The 18986-nt window shown below is 43.5% G+C and overlaps 1 protein-coding gene across 1 annotated transcript in view; it reads right to left on the reverse strand.

Moving 5' to 3' along the window:
* Positions 1-2562: 2562 nt before the first annotated feature.
* Positions 2563-18986, reverse strand: part of LOC310648231 (zinc finger E-box-binding homeobox 1-like) — a gene marked incomplete at both ends in the record, with an annotated part of 439898 nt that continues 423474 nt past the window's right edge. The window contains 2 exons of the mRNA XM_083375976.1: positions 2563-3074; positions 4868-5045. Coding sequence (XP_083232102.1) covers positions 2563-3074; positions 4868-5045 — 690 coding nt within the window. The remainder of the gene's footprint in view (positions 3075-4867; positions 5046-18986) is intronic.

The raw sequence follows: 18986 nt of genomic DNA on the forward strand, positions 1-18986 counted from the left end.
CTTCCCCATGATTGTGATTCCTACTGAACCAGACTGAGAGACCATTTAAAGGCTCAGGAACCCTTTGCAGGTGTTATGGCTTAATTAGCTGATTAGAGTGGGACACTTTGAGCCTAGAATATTGCACCTTTTCACAATATTCTAATTTTCTGAGATTGTGGATTTGAGGTTTTCATGAGCTGTAAGCCATAATCATCACAATTATGACAAATCATGGCTTGAACTATCTTGCTTTGCATTTAATGAGTCTATCTCATATATTAGTTTCCCCTTTTAAGTTGCATTACTGAAATAAATGAACTTTTGCACGATATTCTAATTTTTCAAGTTTCACCGGTATTAGTTTCCCCTTTTAAATTGCATTACTGAAATAAATGAACTTTTCCATGATATTCTAATTTTTCGAGTTTCACCTGTAGTAACCCTTATGTAAGGCAGGAGATTGAGCATCTTGGGGGTGGTAATGGGGAAAGGAATTCTGTGGAGATTATTGTTTGGATAAAACCACAGCGATATCCCATAGAAATATGTCAAAGGATAAACTTTACTACCACAATAATGACAGTAAATCAGGCTTGTTGATGTTTTTTATTGTGAGATGGGGAGTTAGGTAAAAAAATAAATAAACCATGATGTAACAAGGTACTTAAAAAATGAAGCTTCAGATTTGTAACTCACATATATGAATACAGGAACAAATTGGCACAGAAATGTTAAATTGTCCCAACATTGTTTAGAAGAATACTCTAGCTTGGTTTCCTTAAAGAAATGAGTGGTTTTTGGTAAGGTTCATCTCTTAATAAAACTGCAGAGCATCATGCTATTTCGTCATACAGTGAATTTCAAAATTTAAGAGCTTTATATTAAAAACTGGGAAAAGGTAAAATGAATTGATTGCAACTGTAAATTGATACATTCCTGTTTTAATTCTCTTCTATAGTCCAAGGCAAGTATAAATGTTAACATAACACTGTTAAATCAAATCTCAATGCAAGAGAACCAATTGCCTCTCTACTTCGAATCTTATCAACTTTCCAACTTTTCATACTAAAATATATTGTTTTATTAATACAAGCTACAGTATTATACACTACTGTGTAATAAATAAACATAAAAATAAGACATATAAATATAAAAGTTTTCTAAACCTAAAAAGGTAAATATGTCAGTAAGAAGTTTATTAATACTGCCAGGTTTGAAAACATACAGTACAAAATGTTGCACAGATCTAAAAACTAAATGAAATAATACTGATAGTTTAAAATCATCTAACATTGTAAATAAATGGAGTCCAGAATAACTAACATTTGGAAACATATGAGCCCAATGACATATCTTGTATTTGTCTGAAATAAAGTGAGCCACTATAATAGATTAGAAATTTCCCTTCATAATTCTCCAAGTAAGTAATTGAAGAAGCAACAACTAAGAGTGAAGAATTGCATTATGAAATGTACTAGTGCTTTTACTTTACTGATGGCTGGATGTTTTTGTCCCATGATTTAGTTTACTGAAATTTAATACAAATCAACAAATGCTAGTTATTGTAGGCCATACATTGGAGAAAGGCTGGTCAAAGCCTTCAAAACATTGAGAAATGGCACTTACAGCACACAGAGTCTTGCATAAGGTCAAAAGAGATTCAAAGCTTCATGTCATATCCTTCATATTTTTACTACACACTCTAGACACAATTACAAACACTGATTTTGACAACTTGGCTGTTCTTACCAGTATTAACACTGTTAGTCCCTGCAATCAGAACCCCACCACAATCTTTTTTTTCCAAACTATATTTTCAACCACATGAGTAAGAAGCGTCAGCTGCTCCCTTCAGGCTAACAATACATTTTAAATGAGAATATGTTCTACTAATAACATCTAAATGTTATAAACTGTTTGGAACTGTGTCTTATCTTTCTGCTTAAGGGAAGTCTGTAGTGCAGAAATTCTCACATTTTAAAATATAATAAAATACTGAAGCAGAGTTATCAGAATTGTTTCATTGATAAAATATAATAAAGAACATACATTTCTCCTGATTATACAATCAAAATATTAAACAACAAAAATAATACTAAAAGTAACAAATAGATGTCCAACACATACCAAAGAAAACATGTTTCCTACAACTTGTTAATCTATTTGCTTCCAGAGTCATCATGTTCTTCCAATCTGTTTCAAGTCACAAAGTTAAATTTGAAAACTCTGAAAAATTACTAGATACATGAGATTCAGGCACACCTGGATATAAATCTATCTTTTATAGTTTCTTTTTTTTCATTTTTGTTACACAGTAGCGAACAGGAATCACAGTGCACAGACTACTGTGCTTCCATAAAAACCATCTAGAACAGGAGTCTTCAAACATGGCCCTTTTATGAATTGTGGACTTCAACTCCCAGAATTCCTCAGCCAGGCATGCTGGCTGAGGAATTCTGGGAGTTGAAGTCCACAAGTTATAAAATGGCCACGGTTGAAGACCCGTGATCTAGAATATACGTAGAACAACTTTCATTACTAGTTGAGATTCTTTCCCCTTGTACAAAACTTCCCCATCAATTAAATTTTATTTGTTGCTGCTTCTGACATTAGCTCCTCTTTTAATATGACTTCTGGTTTAATACTGTTTCCTTCATCTATGGCTTCTTTGTGCTTCATGCTATCTTCAGTTATTTCCTCCTCTTCCTGCTCCTCCTCCTCTTTTTCTGAACCCTGCATGTCTTTGTTTTCATCTTCTTCCTCTTTTTCACTGTCTTCCTCCTGTCTTGTGATGCTTTCTCTCTCATCAGAGTCAAGCTGTGAGGGAGAAACTGTGGCCCTTGTATACTCATTCCCCAAGTGTTCCTGTGTGGCTCCTTCGGGTTCTGTGCTTTCATGTTCTTCAGCTTCCCTTTTACAATAGGAGTAGCGATTATTCATGTGCTGAGAGTAAGACCCTGAGTGAGAAAAGCGCTTGCCACATTTGTCACATTGATAGGGCTTCTCTCCAGAGTGCAGACGCATGTGTTCAATTAAATGATGCTTATGTTTAAATGCCTTTTTGCAGATTCCACACTCATGAGGTCTTTTACCTGAAAAATAGAAATAAGATTATTTCCAAACTCTCCAAGGTATATTTTGCTTGAACTAGATCTTGCTTACTGCATCTATACTGCTGAATTTTTTAGGGGAAATCTGAAAGACAAATTGGTTCATCAGAAGTCAAAAGTGGGGTACCATTCTCAGCAATTATTACAAGAGGTCCCTTCTAGATTTCTCATCACAAACATCAGAACTCGGTGAAAATTTACAGAATGTAAATAGGGTTTGGTGATTTGTAATTCCATCACATTTGGAAGGTACCACACTGAGATTAGCAGACTTTGTTTTCCAGAAGTTCTAAATAAGAATCTGTGAGGGTGCATATCTTATATGAACAGCTATACAACAGTTAGCAAGTTATTGACTCTGTTTTCAGACAAGACACAGTAAGTTCAGGATTGCATGTCTTTTAAAAATATAGCTGAGAGATAACCTCTTATAATTAATACTGGCATGAACTAATCATTGGCAATTAATGATAAAAGGTAACGGTTTCCCCTGTCCATTCGTATCTGACTCTAGGAGGTGGTGCTCATCTCTGTTTCTTAACCTAGGGAGCCAGCATTGTCCAAAGACATTTCTATGGTCATGTGGCCAGCATGACTATACGCTATGGTGCATGGAATGCTACCTTCCCACCAAAGTGGCACGTATTCATCTACTCACATTTGCACTGCTATATTTGAAGGCTCAAGGTTGACTCAGCCTTCCATCCTTCCGAGGTTGGTAAAATGAGGAACCAGATTGTTGGGGGCAATATGCTGACTCTGTAAACCTCTTAGAGAGTGCTGTAAAGCACTATGAAGCAGCATATAAGCCTAAAGTGTTATTGCTAGGTTTGCAGGAGCTGGGGCAAGTAACGGGAGCTCACCCCATTTCACGGTGCACGGATCTCGAACCCAGGCTGTGGGCTGTCCAGCTGACAAGCTCAGCTTATGCTGATATCTAATATGAAACTGGGTGTTACACTACACTTCATACTTCTGTGCAGAATTCAGACATAAATTAGAATTGTGCCATGGTCCACCTTTTACAAAAGGAAGTCCATGTGAGCAAGGAGAGATGCTTCTACTCTTTGTTTTGTTGCTTCTGACATTTTAGGCTCATTTTCCTAATCCTTTCCTTGCTTTAGATGTGAATGGGTCAGACATGTGAACCACAAATGTGGACGTCCAAGTCACATCTCTGTTATCCACAACAGCTCAAAAGTTGCTTCATTTCTGTCTTACCCTCCTTAATAGAGAAATTACTTGCAATATTCTATCTCTAAAATGTAATTTAAATTGATGAATTACAGTAGATACAACATGTTCCATTTTTGAAAATGTTTCAGACTAGCAAGGAAAATCTTTGCAGCCCTCTGTATCTATCATCAATACAAATGTGTATCTGGCAAAGTCCTGCTCAACTGAGCCCAATGTGGAATAGCAGAAACTATTTTTTGACACAGAGATGCACGTTCCCATTTGAGGTTACCACCTGTTACACATGCTTATAGCAATAGCACTTAGACTTATATACCGCTTCACAGTGCTTTACAGCCCTCTCTAAGCAGTTTACAAAGTCAGCATATTGCCCCCAACAATCTGGGTCCTCATTTTACCAACCTCGGAAGGATGGAAGTCTGAGTCAACCTTGAGCTGATCAGGATCGAACTGCTGGCAGTTGGCAGAGTCAGACTGCAATACTGCATTCTAACCACTGCACCACCACAGCTCTTATATTATGCCTGCTGTTGTAATTGGACCTTAAATTGTGGTGACTTAATTTTGTGTTCACATACCTGTATGTTCATATTTATGCCTTAAAAGTGAACTACTCTTCTGGAATATTTTGTCACACAAATCACATCCATACATTCCATTTTCTGTCTTTGTCATCTTCTTCGGTGGTGTAGAATCAGAATCATTCTGATCCTCTATGTTTGATATTCTTTCTGAGCTAGTGTCTTGTCTTTTATCCTAAGAAATCAAGGAACAAAATTCTTAATCTGTTAAAATATAATGTTGGTAATAGGATGTAAAATAAAAAGCATAATCAATGTTTACTGCACATTGGTAACTCATTTAATCTCAACTGTGACATATTTTTTGAAGGCTGCAAGGCCATGAATATATGCATCTCAGAATAAGAAATGCTTATGTTCAAGATTAGCCCAATATACAGACCACTCATTAGCATAAAGAATGCTAGTGTAAAATTTAAAAAACTAAGATTTTGTAAGAAAAAATATCTAGACTGAAAAATGATGTAGGCAGCTTCACTAAATCCTCATAAAAATTCATAATATTCATGCTACAAAGATCATGAGTATGACAGGTGGTCCTCAGTTAGCAACTGCCTTGTTAAACGACCATTCATAAATACAGTGATGATAAAAGGTGCATAGTAAAAAATAATTTTCCCACGAATGTGTGCAATTACACTCAAATTTCTGTGTCTGAGAACAATGCACATCAGAGTGAGAGTAATGCTAGTGTTACTGCACTTTATCTAAACCAAGTATCTTTGCAGCCCCCATCATGTGCTTTGCTTAGCCTCTGTGTTGCTTAGCAACCATTTTGCCAGAACCAATTGTTGCTAAATGAGGAGTAACTATTTTTTATCAGCTTTTTCTAATCTATTGTAAGAATTACAGTTTAACTCAAAAGTTTAGGCACCCCTGGTCAAATTGCAAGTTTCAACAAACCTCTAAGGTACCACAACCTTTTGCAAATTTGAATTCATACTTACTAATCATATGCATTTTTTATAAATTCAAAATAAGAATACTCATTATGGTAGGCACAGAAGTTTGAACATATTTTCAGTCAATATTTAGTAATAATTATTTAGCAAAACAACAACAACCCAGCACCCAAATGTTTCTTGTAGGTGTGTGTCTTTCTGTTCCTGCTTTTTGATTTTTTTTCCTCACACTTCCTTGCAGAAGTCTTTTAGCTCAGAAGTATTCTTAAGTCTCTTTGCCTGCACTGTATATTGAGATCTCTCCACAGATTTTTGGTAGTATTCATGTCTGGGTTGTGAAAACATTTACCTTTTTTTCTGCAAGTAGTTGATGGTTGATTTGGAGATATATTTTGGACTGTTGTGTTGCTGAAATAATCCATTTTTAAAAACTAAATAAAATAAATATCCAACTTCTTTTTAACTTCATTCTTCTTACCAAATAGGGAACATTTAGCTTCCATGATATGCTAATATTCTTCCTTCCATGTGTACAATATTTCCTATGCCACTAGCAACCACACAATTTCAAAGTACCTCTGTGCTTAATGTTTTGTAATGTGTTATTTTCTTCAAGCACTTTGTCTTTTTCCACCAAAGTATCTTGCATTTAAACTGCCCAGAGGTTGCTGGGAAGAGCTACAATCTGTGAGTTAAGAAGGAGGTGGGTGGAGGAGGAAAGTAGCTGAGCCCCTGCTGATTGGACCTCCATTGCATTTAAACTGCCCAGAGGTTGCTGGGAAGAGCTACAATCTCTGAGTTAAGAAGGAGTAGGGTGGAGGAGGAAAGTAGCTGAGCCCCTGCTGATTGGACCTCCATTGGACTTCCACTGCAATTAAACTGTCCAGAGGTTGCTGGGAAGAGCTACAATCTGTGAATTAAGAAGGAGGAGGGTGGAGGAGGAAAGTAGCTGAGCCCCTGCTGATTGGAACCTAGCAGGATAGGCTGTAGGCTTACTTTTTCAGAGGGTTTACCAGTGTATAAGGAGCAAAATGGAAAAGGCCAGCGTATAGCAGAATTCAGTATGTGGCTAAAGGAGTGGTGTAAAGGGAAAGGCTTTGGTTATATTAGTCATGATGTCTGTAGCTGGTCCAATGAAAAAATGTACAAAAGAGATGGTTTGCATCCATCCAAGAAAGGGACTGAGTTACTTGGCAATAAATTCACAGATTTTCTGGAGGAATATTTAAACTAAACAATGGGGACAGTGAGTTAATTGATACAGAACATCCCTGTCCCCGGCAACCTAAAAATTATAGGGTTGTCAGTGCATTTAACATAGATGTGTGTGCGTACAAGAAAATCAACCTTGCTGTCAAGCAAAATCAAGCTTTGAATAATGAGTGCCACACAAAGTGCACTAACCAAACAGGTGGTAAGAAAATAGGGGAACTCAGGCACCACACAGCTTATGTAGAAAGTAAACACAGGGTCAGTCATAAAGGACTCAAATGTCTATACACCAAAGCACAGAGTATGAACAGTAAACAGGGTGAACTAGAAATTCAGGTAAATGAGGGCAGATATGACATTGTTGCCATTACGGAAATATGGTGGGATGAAACCCACAAATGGAACACCCAGCTAGAGAGATTTAAATTATTTAAAAGAAACAGACCAAACAAAAGAGGAGGTGGAGTTGCTCTGTCTATAAGAAATAACTACATCACTACAGAAATAGAGCACAACAATGATGAAAACTGTCTTGAATGCATTTGGATCAATATAAAATGGGGAAAAATGACATTGCCATAGGTGTATACTATAGGCCGCCCAACCAAACAGAGGAAATAGATGAACTTTTTGCTAGTCAGCTAACTAAGGTATGTAGGAAGCACATCACAATAGTAATGGGGGACTTTAATTACCCTGACATCAACTGGGAGACAAACTCTGAACCAAGTGGAAGATCAAACAGATTCCTGACAAACCTAGCAGACAACTTTGTCTCCCAAAAAGTAGAGAAGGGAACTAGGGGATTAGCCATATTGGATCTAATCCTCACTAACAGAGATGAAATGATAGAAGGTGTTGAAGCCACAGGAAACTTGGGGGGAAGTGATCATGCAATATTGGAATTCAACATTATGCAAGCACAAGCAATAGAACATAGTCAAACTAGAGTCTTGGACTTTAAGAGAGCTGATTTCAATAAACTTAGAGCTTGGGAAGGATTCAATTGGTGAGAATCCTCAAGGAGAAAACAACTCAAGAAGCTTGGGAAATTTTGAAAAGTGAGATGATAAAAGCCCAGTCTAGCACAATACCAACAAAGAAGAAAAATAACAGCTCTCAAAAAAACCCAGCATGGCTGCATAAAGAACTCTCTGATAAATTGAAAGATAAATAGTACAAGTATAAAAAGTGGAAAGAGGGGCACATAGCTAAGGCAGAATATCAGCAAATAGCCCGTGCCTGCAAAGATGAAGTGAGGAAAGCTAATGCTCAAAATGAACTAAGGCTTGCGACCAAAGTCAAAAATAACAAAAAATGCTTCTTTCAACATGTAAAAAAGAAAAAAAAGTGAAGGAAATGATTGGTCCATTAGTGGGGGAAAGTGGCAAGAAGGTGACAAGCAACAGGGAGAAAGCAGAACTATTTAACTCATTTTTTATCTGTCTTTACACAAAGGGAAAAAAACAGTCCAATCTATCAAAAACAGTACCATAAAAACAGATTAGAAACACAAGTTAAGATATGTAAGAAAATGGTAAGTGAACACCTGTCCACCCTAGACGAGTTCAAATCACCAAGACCAGATGGATTACACCCCAAGGTTCTCAAGGAACTGGGAGATGTGATCTCAGAACCACTGAACTATATTTTTCAAAGATCCTGGAGCACTGGGGAACTACCAGAGGACTGGAAGAGAGCTGATGTAGTTCCCATCTTCAAAAAAGGGGAAAAATAGATCCAGGAAAAAACAGACCTATCAGCCTGACCTCAATACCTGGGAAGATTCTGGAAAAGATAATCAAACAATGAATCAGCGAACACTTATAGGCAAACAAAGTCATTACTAAAAGCCAACGTGGGTTTGTCAAAAACAGATCATGCCAGACAAATCTTATTGCATTCTTTGACCAAGTGACAAAATTAGTGGACCAGAGGAATGATGTGGATATATCTTACTTGGACTTCAATAAGGCATTTGATAAAGTAGACCACATCCTACTACTTGATAAGATAGAAAAATGTGGGTTAGACAGCATAGCCACCAGATGGATTCGTAGCTGGCTGACCGACCGTACTCAGCATGTAGTCCTCAATGGAACTGCATCTACATGGAAGGAAGTGAGTAGTGGGGTGCCCCAGGGCACTGTTCTGGGCCCAGTGCTCTTCAACATCTTCATCAACGATTTGGATGAGGGGATAGATGGGGAACTCATCAAATTTGCAGATGACACCAAGCTGGCAGGAATAGCCAACACTCCGAAAGATAGGCTTAAGATACAGGAGGATCTGGACAGACTTGAACACTGGGCGCTATCTAACAAAATGAAATTCAATGGTGAAGAAATTAAGGTTCTACATTTAGGCAAGAAAAACCAAATGTACAGGTATAGTATAGGGGGTACCTTGCTCAATAGTAGTAACTGTGAGAGGGATCTCGGAGTCCTAGTAGACAATCAGTTAAATATGAGCCAGCAGTGTGCTGCAGCTGCCAAAAAAGCAAACACAGTGCTAGGCTGCATTAACAGTGAGATAGACTCAAGTTCACGTGAAGTATTAATACCACTTTACAATGCCTTGGTAAGGCCACACTTGGAATACTGCATCCAGTTTTGGTCACCACAATGTAAAAAGATGTTGATACTCTAGAAAGAGTACAGAGAAGAGCAACAAAGATGATCAGGAGACTGGAGGCTAAAAGATATAAGGAACGGTTGCTGGAATTGGATATGTCTACTTTCATGAAAAGAAGGATGAGGGGATGACATGATAGCAGTATTCCAATATCTCAGCGGTTGCCACAAAGAAGAGGGAGTCAAGCTATTCTCCAAAGCACCTGAAGGGAGGACAAGAAGCAACAGATGGAAATTAATCAAGGAGAGAAGCAACCTAGAACTAAGGAGAAACTTCCTGACAGTTAGAACAATTAATCAGTTGAACAACCTGCTTCCAGAAGCAGTGAATGCTCCAACACTGGAAGTTTTTAAGAAGAGGTTGGACAGCCATTTGTCTGAAATGGTAAAGGGTTTCCTGCCTGAGCAGGGGGTTGGACTAGATGACCTCCAAGGTACCTTCCAAGTTGTTGTTGTTGTTTTATTATTATTATTATTATTATTATTATTATTATTATTATTATTATTATTATTATTATTATTATTATTATTATTATTATTATGCATAGTTGTGGCCAAACAGATCAGTTTTTGCTTCATCAGTTCAAAGCACTTTGTTCCAAAATGTTTCAAGCTTATCAATGTTTTCTTTTGCATACAGGTGAAACTCAAAAAATTAGAATATCGTGCAAAAGTTCATTTATTTCAGTAATGCAACTTAAAAGGGGAAACTAATATATGAGATAGACTCTTTACATGCAAAGCAAGATAGTTCAAGCCGTGATTTGTCATAATGGTGATGATTATGGCGTATAGCTCATGAAAACCCCAAATCCACAATGTCAGAAAATTAGAATATTGTGAAAAGGTGCAATATTCTAGGCTCAAAGTGTCCCACTCTAATCAGCTAATTAAGCCATAACACCTGCAAAGGGTTCCTGAGCTTTTAAATGGTCTCTCAGTTTGGTTCAGTAGGAATCACAATCATGGGGAAGACTGCTGACCTGACAGTTGTGCAGAAAACCACCATTGACACCCTCCATAAGGAGGGAAAGCCTCAAAAGGTAATTGCAAAAGAAGTTGGATGTTCCCCAAGTGCTGTATCAAAGCTCATTAATAGAAAGTTATGTGGAAGGGAAAAGTGTGGAAGAAAAAGGTGCACAAGCAGCAGGGATGACCGCAGCCTGGAGAGGATTGTCAGGAAAAGGCCATTCAAAAGTGGTGGGGACTTTCACAAGGAGTGGACTGAGGCTGGAGTCAGTGCATCAAGAGCCACCACACACAGACGGATCCTGGACATGGGCTTCAAATGTCATATTCCTATTGTCAAGCCGCTCCTGAACAACAAACGTCAGAAGCGTCTTACCTGGGCTAAAGAAAAACAGACCTGGTCTGTTGCTCACTGGTCCAAAGTCCTCTTTTCTGATGAGAGCAACTTTTGCATCTCATTTGGAAACCAAGGACCCAGAGTCTGGAGGAAGAATGGAGAGGCACACACTGCAAGATGCTTGAAGTCCAGTGTGAAGTTTCCACAGTCTGTGTTGATTTGGGGAGCCATGTCATCTGCTGGTGTTGGTCCACTGTGCTTCATTAAGTCCAGGGTCAATGCAGCTGTCTACCAGGAGATGATGATGATGATGATGATGATGATGATGATGATGATGATGATGATGATGATAATAATAATAATAATAATAATAATAATAATAATAATAATAATAATAAGAAGAAGAAGAAGAAGAAGAAGAAGAAGAAGAAGAAGAAGAAGAAGTTGGAAGGGACCTTGGAGGTCATCTAGTCCAACCCCCTGCTCAGGCAAGAAACCTTATACCATTTCAGGCAAATGGCTGTCCAGTCTCTTCTTAAAAACCTCCAGTGTTGGAGCATTCACCACCTCTGGAGGCAGGTTGTTCCACTGGTTAATTGTTCTAACTGTCAGGAAGTTTTTCTTTAGTTCTAGGTTGCTTCTCTCCTTGACTAGTTTCCATCCGTTGCTTCTGGTCCTGCTTTCAGGTGCCTTGGAGAATAGCCTGACTCCCTCTTCTTTGTGGTAGCCCCTGAGATATTGGAACACTGCTATCATGTCACCCCTCACCCTTCTCTTCGTTAAACTACACATACCCAATTCCAGCAACCGTTCCCTATATGTTTTGGCCTCCAGCCCCCTAATCATCTTTGTTGCTCTTCTCTGTACCCTTTCTAGAGTCTCGACATCTTTTTTACATCGTGGTGCCTAAAACTGGATGCAGTATTCCAGGTGTGGCCTTACCAAAGCATTGTAAAGTGGTATTAGTACTTCACTTGATCTTGATTCTATCCCTCTGTTAATGCAGCCTAGCACTGTGTTGGCTTTTTTGGCAGCTGCAGCACACTGCTGGCTCATATTTAAGTGATTGTCTACTAGGACTCCGAGATCCCTCTCACAGTTACTACTATCGAGCAAGGTACCACCTATACTATACCTGTGCATTTGATTTTTCCTGCCTAAATGTAGAACCTTACTTTTTTCACCATTGAATTTCATTTTGTTAGATAGTGCCCAGTGTTCGAGTCTGTCCAGATCCTTCTGTATCTTAAGCCTATCTTCTGGAGTATTGGCTATTCCTGCCAGCTTGGTGTCATCTGCAAATTTTATGAGTTCCCCATCTATCCCCTCATCCAAGTCGTTAATGAAGATATTGAAGAGCACTGGGCCCATAACAGAGCCCTGGGGCACCCCACTACACACTTCCTTCCATGTAGATGCAGTTCCATTGAGGACCACACACTGTCAGCCAGCTACGAATCCATCTGGTGGTGATGCTATCTAACCCACATTTTTCTATCTTATCAAGTAGTAGGTTGTGATCTACTTTATCAAATGCCTTACTGAAGTGCAAGTAAATTATATCTATAGCATTCCTCTGGTCCACTAATTTTGTCACTTGGTCAAAGAATGTAATAAGATTTGTCTGGCATGATCTGTTTTTGACAAACCTATATTGACTTTTAGTGATGACTTTGTTTGCATCAAGGTGTTCGCTGATTTGTTGTTTGATTATCTTTTCCAGAATCTTCCCAGGTATTGAGGTCAGGCTGATAGGTCTGTTTTTTCCTGGATCTATTTTTCCCCTTTTTTGAAGATGGGAACTACATCAGCTCTCTTCCAGTCCTCTGGTAGTTCCCCAGTGCTCCAGGATCTATGAAAAATATAGTTCAGTGGTTCTGAGATCACGTCTGCCAGTTCCTTGAGAACTTTGGGATGTAATCCATCTGGCCCTGGTGATTTGAACTCGTCTAGGCTGGACAGGTGTTCACTTACCATTTTTTTGCCTATCTTAACTTGCGTTTCTATTCTTTTTTTTATGGCACTGGTTTTGGTAGGTTGGACTGTTTTTTCCCTTTGTGTAAAGACAGATGCAAAAAACGAGTTAAATAGTTCTGCTTTCTCCCTATTGCTTGTCACCTTCTTGCCACTTTCCCCCACTAATGGACCAATCATTTCCTTAACTTTTTTCTTGTTTTTTATATGTTGAAAGAAGCATTTTTGTTAGTTTTGACTTTGGTCGCAAGCCTTAGTTCATTTTGAGCCTTAGCTTTCCTCACTTCATCTTTGCAGGCACGGGCTATTTGCTGATATTCTGACTTAGTTATGTGCCCCTCTTTCCAATTCTTATACTTGTCCTTTTTATCTTTCAATTTATCAGAGAGTTCTTTATGCAGCCATGCTGGTTTCTTTTGAGAGCTGTTATATTTCTTCTTTGTTGGTATTATGCTAGACAGGGCTTTTATTATCTCACTTTTCAAAATTTCCCAAGCTTCTTGAGTTGTTTTCCCCTTTAGGATTCTCATCCATGGAATTCTTCCCATGGTCTCTCTAAGTTTATTGAAATTAGCTCTTTTAAAGTCCAAGACTGTAGTTTGGCTGTGTTCTATTGCTTGTTCCTCCAGAATGTTGAATTCCAATATTGCATGATCACTTCCCCCCAAGTTTCCTGTGGCTTCGACACCTTCTATCATTTCATCTCTGTTTGTGAGAATTAAATCCAATATGGCTAATCCCCTAGTTCCCTTCTCTACTTTTTGGGTGACAAAGTTGTCTGCTAGGTTTGTCAGGAATCTGTTTGATCTTCCACTTGGTGCAGAGTTTGTCTCTTTTGGAGCACTTCATGCTTCCTTCCGCAGACGAGCTTTATGGGGATGCTGACTTCATTTTCCAGCAGGACCTGGCACCTGCCCACACTGCCAAAAGCACCAAAACCTGATTCAATGACCATGGGATTACTGTGCTTGATTGGCCAGCAAACTCACCTGACCTGAACCCCATAGAGAATCTATGGGGCATTGCCAAGAGAAAGATGAGAGACATGAGACCAAACAATGCAGAAGAGCTGAAGGCCGCTATTGAAGCATCCTGGTCTTCCATAACACCTCAGCAGTGCCACAGGCTGATAGCTTCCATGCCAAGCCGCATTGAGGCAGTAATTGCTGCAAAAGGGGCCCAAACCAAGTACTAAGTACATATGCATGCTTATACTTTTCAGAGGTCCGATATTGTTCTATGTACACTCCTTGTTTTATTGATTGCATGTAATATTCTAATTTTCTGAGATTGTGGATTTGGGGTTTTCATGAGCTGTACGCCATAATCGTAACAATTATGACAAATCACGGCTTGAACTATCTTGCTTTGCATGTAAGGAGTTTATCTCATATATTAGTTCCCCCTTTTAAGTTTTTTTTTTTTTTCCTGCCCAAGATGGCGACGGCCGCAACTTAGGCTTCGGGCGCTCTTTGAGGGCTTCAAAGGATTTAGCTCGGGGAAGCCCACGGTATGTCGAGGCGATTCTGGGGGTGGGGGGTCTAAAAACAGCTGCTGGGCGCTGTTTTTCTGCGGCGCTGATCCCCCCCCCCTTCGAGCTAGCGGCTTTTGATATCTGCCGCCTGTCAACCTGCCGGCCCATGATGGCGCCGAACGCTGCTACGCTGTGAAACCCGAGATGTCAGCCCTGCTTTTTCATCTGCTGCTGGCTGAGGCGACTTCGTGCTGCTGTTGGCTGTGGCTACTCCGGGACTCGGGGGTTTTTTAAAACAGCTGCTAAGCGCTGCTCTCTGTGGCGCTGAGCCCCCCCCCTCCGAAATAGCGGCTTGTGGATTCTAGCGAGCGGTGCCGAGAACTGTCTGTCGACTTGCTGAGCCTCATCATGGCGCTGAGCGCTGCCACGTCGTGAAGCTCGGGACGTCTGCTCTGTTTTCATCTGCTCGCGGGCTGAGGCAGCTTTGGGGACTGGGGATTGTTGGAACAGCTGCTGGGCGCTGCTTTTCGTGACGCCGAGCCCCCCCCCAACCAGCGGCCTGCTGATTCGAACGAGCAGCGCTGAGAATTTCCTGCCGACCTGCTGAGCTCCGTTATGGCGCCGAGCACTATTACAGCGCCGGGAAGCCCGGGACGCTTTGCCTGTCTTCCTTCCTCTGCTTGCTCGCCGTGGATACCCTCTGTTGTGGGAGGGGCAGCGGCGATGATCCCACCGGACGGAGATTCTTCTACTACCATCGGCTGGCTGGCACCGTTTTCAGCGGTGCGGAGCCTCCTTCTCCTCCCGGATGGTGGTTGCAGACTGTGGGCCTGGTCATCGGCCTCGGCGGACATGCTAGCGAACTTTTTGATTCAATATAGCTGCTGGGACTACCTCTTTCCTCCGTTGGAGATGGTTTGGACTGGCGGACGGGCATTGACTGACGGCGCTGATTGGCGGTGTGAGGATCAACAGAGGCTTGGCCTCCCTGTCCTTTACTTTTTGTTGCCAGGCAGGCGTTATGACTGGCTCCGTACCTGATGGGAATTAAGATCTCCCTATTGATAGTCTAATGTGGACGGGACCGAACCGTGGTGGGAGGACAGTTTTGGACTTGTCAGTGTCCACCTCACTGGTGTGAGAGACCAGTTGGGGTGGGCCTGGCTCAGGATCCCCTTTTTCTCTCTCTGCTCCAGTCAGATGCCTCAGCCGGAGTGAGAGGACGGCTGAGGTTGTCTTTTGGATTTCCATCTCAGGTGAGAGCTGAGATGGCTCTGCAGATTGAGAGATACGCCCACTGGACTTTTTCTTTTTCCATCTATGTACCATCAACGAGCAATCCTCTGGATATATTTGCAACATCGGCCCTGAGAGACTATTCGAGCGCAATATGATTTATCGTTATTCCGAAGCGGACTTGTATGCCCTTAGGGCGGTTCCTGCCTCATGGGCGCGACCTGTCGCCTGTTTCCATACTCCCCTTAATGACGGGTCCAAGCTTTGGGACTCCGAGAGGTGGTTGGGCTTGGACAGGGGCCTCGAGTTAAGACGCGCTAAGAGGCCCCTGATAAGATTCTTAGCCGGTTATTTTAAGAGGTTAGGGAGGGGGAGGATGGGGAGGGTGGGGAAGGAATCTGTAACCGGCACTCAGTCTGGACCTGTTAGAGGTCCCGACGGGACGGGGTCGGGGGAGGTGGCTGCTGGCGCTGGGAATGTGGGGGTGGGGCATCGAATCCCCACGGCGATAGGGTATGGCAGCAGGTGTTTGCGCGGAGGGCCATATCAACATCTGGGATCGCGCCCCCGCTATCTCCGAGCGGTGGCGCGCTCCGACCCTCCGGTTAGCACCCTCCTACCCGGGGATGAGGGTGATCAGGCCCCTGAGCTCAGGTTGGTCTATTTTAACGCTAGATCCGTAGTTAACAAAGCTCCCCTCATCCGTGACTTGATCGAGGAGGAATGTGCGGATCTAGCGTGCATCACGGAAACTTGGTTGGGTTCGGAGGGAGGGGTGCCTCTCACCGAGTTATGCCCGCCAGGTTTCCGGGTGCTGCACCAGCCACGGGCTCAGGGCAGGGGTGGTGGGGTGGCAGTGGTTATTCGGGAGACTTTGTGTCCTCGGGAGGCCACCATTGTCCAGATGGCCGGGAGTGAATCCCTCCTCTTGAGATGTGGTCCTCGGGTTCAGCTGGGCTTGTTGCTCACATACCTGGCGCCCAGCTGTGTGGCAACAGCCCTGCCTGAGCTGCTCGACACCCTCTCAGGGTTGGCGGTGGAGTTCCCCAGGCTTATAGTCCTGGGTGACTTCAACCTGCCATCACTGGGGGGGTCGTCGGAGTTAGCTCGGGAGTTCATGGCTTCCATGACAGCCATGGGCCTGACCCAGGTTATTGTGGGCCCTACTCATGAGGGGGATCATACTCTCGACCTGGTGTTCCTGTCTGGACAATGGTTGGATGATCTGGGAGGGGGTTCTCCGTCCATCACCCCTCTGTCATGGTCAGATCATCACCTCCTGAGGCTGGTTTTCCGTCATGCCATCCCCCGCCGCTGGGCGGCGGAACCGACCAGGTGGTTCCGCCCCAGGCGCCTAATGGACCCGGACCGGTTCCAGAGGGCGCTTGGGCCGATACCTATCACCCTTACCCACAGCCCAGTCGATGCTCTGGTGGAGGCCTGGGAAACGGCTGCCACCAGGGCACTCGACTGTGTTGTACCCATGCGACCTCTGACTCGGCGCAGATCCCGTTGGGCTCCATGGTTTTCTGTGGAGCTCCGGGAGATGAAGCGTCGGAGACGAGGTCTAGAGAGCGGTTGGAGATCCAGCCGATCCGAATCCGACCGATTGCAGTTAAGAACCTTCATAAGGTCTTATCTTGCGGCGATAAGGACGGCGAAGTCTAACTACTTTGCCGCCCTTATCGCGTCCGCAGATAATCGCCCGGCCGCCCTGTTTAGGGTGACTCGCTCCCTCCTTAACCAGGAGGTGAGGGAGGATCCCTTGCAGGGACGAGCCGAGGAGTTTAGTCATCATCTGACGGACAAAATCGCTCGGATCCGGACCGGCTTGGACTCTGACTGGGCAGAGTCTGATGTGGAGGAATCAGGCGGTCTTGAGCACGTTATCTGGACTGAGTTCGACCCTGTTTCCCCTGATGATGTGGACAGGATCATGGGGAGACTGAGCTCCACCACCTGTTTGTTGGATCCGTGCCCCTCCTGGCTAGCTTATGCAGCTCGGGAGGGAACACGAGGCTGGTTCCATGCAGTAATAACTGCTTCTTTGAAGGAGGGTGTCTTCCCTGCCGCCTTGAAGGAGGCGGTGGTGAGACCCCTCCTCAAGAAGCCTGCTTTGGACCCGGCTGTTTTAAACAACTATCGTCCAGTCTCCAACCTTCGCTTCCTGGCGAAGGTTGTTGAGAGTGTGGTGGCGCATCAGCTCCCTCTGTTCCTGGAGGAAACTGATTATCTGGACCCGTACCAATCGGGCTTCAGGCCTGGACACAGCACGGAGACGGCATTGGTCGCGCTGGTGAATGATCTCTGGAGGGCTAGGGACAGGGGTTGCTCCTCTGTCCTGGTCCTATTAGATCTCTCAGCGGCTTTCGATACCATCGACCATGGTATCCTGCTGCGGCGTCTCAGGGGGCTGGGAGTGGGAGGCACCGTTTTACGGTGGTTCTCCTCCTACCTCCAGGGCCGCTCGCAGTCGGTGTTGACAGGAGGGCAGAGATCCGCCCCGAGGTCTCTCATTTGTGGAGTCCCTCAGGGGTCGGTTCTCTCGCCCCTCCTGTTCAACATCTACATGAAGCCGCTGGGCGAGATCATTCGTGGTTTTGGGGTGGGGTATCACCAGTACGCTGATGATACCCAACTTTTTCTTTCCACCCCGAACCAACCCAGTGATGCCCTCTCCGTGATGTCCCGGTGCCTGGAGGCGGTTCAGGTCTGGATGGGGAGAAACAGGCTTCGTCTCAATCCCACCAAGACTGAGTGGCTGTGCATATCGGCGTCTCGGGTTAACCAAGTTATTCCACCTCTAACGATGGGGGGTGAGGTGTTACCCCCCGTTGATAGGGCTCGCAACTTGGGCGTCCTCCTGGATTCACGGCTCAATTTTGAAGATCACATAGGAGCCGTGACCAGGGGGGCTTTTGCACAGGTTCGCCTGGTGCGCCAGTTGCGTCCCTATCTGGACCGAGACGCCCTACGCACAGTCACTCATGCGCTTGTGACCTCCCGTTTGGACTACTGCAACGCTCTCTACATGGGGCTGCCCTTGAAGACCACTCGGAGGCTTCAACTGGTGCAGAATGCGGCCGCGCGAGTTGTAATGGGGGTTTCCCGATACTCCCATGTAACACCTCTACTCCGCGAGCTGCATTGGCTTCCGGTTGCCCTCCGGGTGAAATTCAAGGTGCTGGTTATCACCTATAAAGCCCTACATGGCCTGGGTCCGGGTTATTTGAGGGAACACCTGCTGCCGGCATCAAACGCCCTTCGCCCAGTGCGCTCCCACAGGGAGGGTCTGCTCAGGGTTCCGCCGGTGAGAGATTGCCGGCGGGTGACACCCAGGGATAGGGCCTTCTCAGTGGGAGCGCCTGCCCTCTGGAAC

This window comes from Vipera ursinii (genome assembly GCF_947247035.1).
Source record: "Vipera ursinii genome assembly, chromosome: W".
In the NCBI taxonomy this organism is placed as follows: domain Eukaryota; kingdom Metazoa; phylum Chordata; class Lepidosauria; order Squamata; family Viperidae; genus Vipera; species Vipera ursinii.